The 2,079-nt window shown below is 32.5% G+C and overlaps 1 protein-coding gene across 1 annotated transcript; it reads right to left on the bottom strand.

The window, feature by feature from the left end:
• Positions 1-976: 976 nt before the first annotated feature.
• On the bottom strand, positions 977-1,750 carry LOAG_14965 (zinc finger protein). Its single transcript, XM_020448881.1, has 2 exons — positions 1,566-1,750; positions 977-1,356 (listed from the first exon to the last, which is right to left on the bottom strand). The coding sequence occupies exons 1-2, from the start codon at positions 1,711-1,713 to the stop codon at positions 1,085-1,087; spliced, it is 420 nt and encodes a 139-aa protein (XP_020301003.1). The 5' UTR covers positions 1,714-1,750; the 3' UTR covers positions 977-1,084.
• Between the last annotated feature and the right edge of the window lie 329 nt (positions 1,751-2,079).

The raw sequence follows: 2,079 nt of genomic DNA, 5'->3' as shown, positions 1-2,079 counted from the left end.
TTTTTACTATCATAGTAAATCAGTTAATGAATTATTCACTTTTAGCTATAATATCGTATTACGGTATAACTATGAAAATGATCTGTATCTGTGAAAGTGCAATACACATTGCAATGATATTACTGATTAATTTTGAAATTACCACGTCATTTTGATCACTTATCACTTTATACTTTAATTATTGATTGAATATTTTAGGACAAATTTATTTAAAGTGTTTAAAATGGATGAAAGTAGAAGGATTAGTTTGTTCTGTAGGAATGAAAAAAGAAAAGATTTTGTCAACAATGTCAATCACCTTCCATCTTTTTTCCTCTTTCACTTTAATGTACTTTAAAGGTATTCCTATATAATATCGGATCAGTAATTAATGAAAGATGATTGGACGGTGGAAATAAATGTTTCACTTCGAAACAGATTATAGAACTAACCGGATTTATATTTTATGTGACGTGAAGATAAAACTAAATGATGCCTTATGTGACGTTAGGAAGAAACCGGATTATGTTTTATGTGACGTTAATAAATTTTGAACACAGTATTTCATTCCAGAGTGCGGGACTGATGGTTTATTCAATCCATCTGTCAAAAAAGGATCCTTTTTGAATTGATGAGCAAATAATATATTTGGAATGGATTACAGGTAATTTTGATATCGCTAGGGAGTAGAGTAGTTCATAATGAAGGGCGATAGCGTTGGATGTAATGATTGGTAACGATAGCGCAGTTAATCCGAAATTTTATTCTTGTAAAGACAAAATAGCGCAACACTAGGGGAAGACTAGTATCGTGAATCGTATCATAATGTGAATAGGAAGGGTAAGCTCTTATATAGTGTTTGTGAATAACATAAACAAAGCGACACAATTGTTTATCGTTTATAGCAGATAAATTACCTCATTAAAGTATCTATCAAAATTGGTTAGAGATATTTTTGAAATTTTGTCAAGAAATGTAAGTGTTCGTTAAATGTTCCCAAAGTTTCAATGGAAAATTTTTTTATATGAGATCTTTAGATAATTCTTACAAGACAAAAAAGAAAGTTGATTTTCATGACCAAGTTTTCTTTTTTTTGCTATAAAATTTAGAAACGAGAGACATCGTCGAAGATGTTACCATTAAGGTTATCGTTGTCAAAGTTTTCAAGATTAATATCTTCGATGTTAACAACAACATTATCGGGGATGTTAAGATCATCGAAGATGCTATCATCAGGCTTGTCGAGGTTGATAAAGTTTTCTGAAGGATGCTCATCACTTGAATGATCTTGTTGATCTACTGAATATTGATCGGCAATGATATGGTTTCGTGTGTCTGCCAAAGTATGTCCCAACTGTGGATTTTGTTCTGTTGGGCCTAGAATGAATATTTCTTAGATATCACTTCATTGTGCCAAAGGAAGTGACTCCACGGTCACGCATTTTTCGCAACATATTTTTCACGTGCATTCATTTCAGGTAGATAAATAAATGCTAAGAACTTTCTGAATTTGCAAAACTGAGAACCTCTGCGGGAAAATTTCTTGTGTCTCCTCAGTGACTGCTTAAAACTAAGGAATTTCTCACTCTGAGGTTCGTGTTGACCGGATTTCTTGTGTTTGGAGAATGATGATGGATGGATGAATTTTTTCCCACAACCGGGATTTTTGCATTGGTAGAGAAATGGTTTATTGTGCGTTAGGAAATGCTTGTTATATTCTCCTTTGTCCTGCATGGTCGCATTACAGTTAAAATGTGGACATTTATACGTCTTCGCATCTGGAAAACAACTGCTGTCACAGTGTTTATAATTAGTTTTTCTATCATTGCGTTTGGTAATTAATTGACTTAATCTGAAAACAGATCATGAAGATATCAGTGTCATAAAACAAATTTTACATTCCAATTAATTTAGAATCCGGGAAACTATTCACTGGTTTGTATATATTTGCAATAGAATCTAAGTATTAATGTTACATTAATGATATAATCTCCCACAACGCATAGTTGTGAATTTTGGTGTGGCGAGAACAGTTTTGATTTTGGATTAATTACTGCTTGTATTTTCAACTTCGCGCAATTGAGTGAAAGGAGTAAAGTG

This window comes from Loa loa (genome assembly GCF_000183805.2).
Source record: "Loa loa unplaced genomic scaffold supercont3.1407, whole genome shotgun sequence".
In the NCBI taxonomy this organism is placed as follows: Eukaryota; Metazoa; Nematoda; class Chromadorea; order Rhabditida; family Onchocercidae; genus Loa; species Loa loa.
This window is presented reverse-complemented; position numbering and strand designations above follow the sequence as displayed.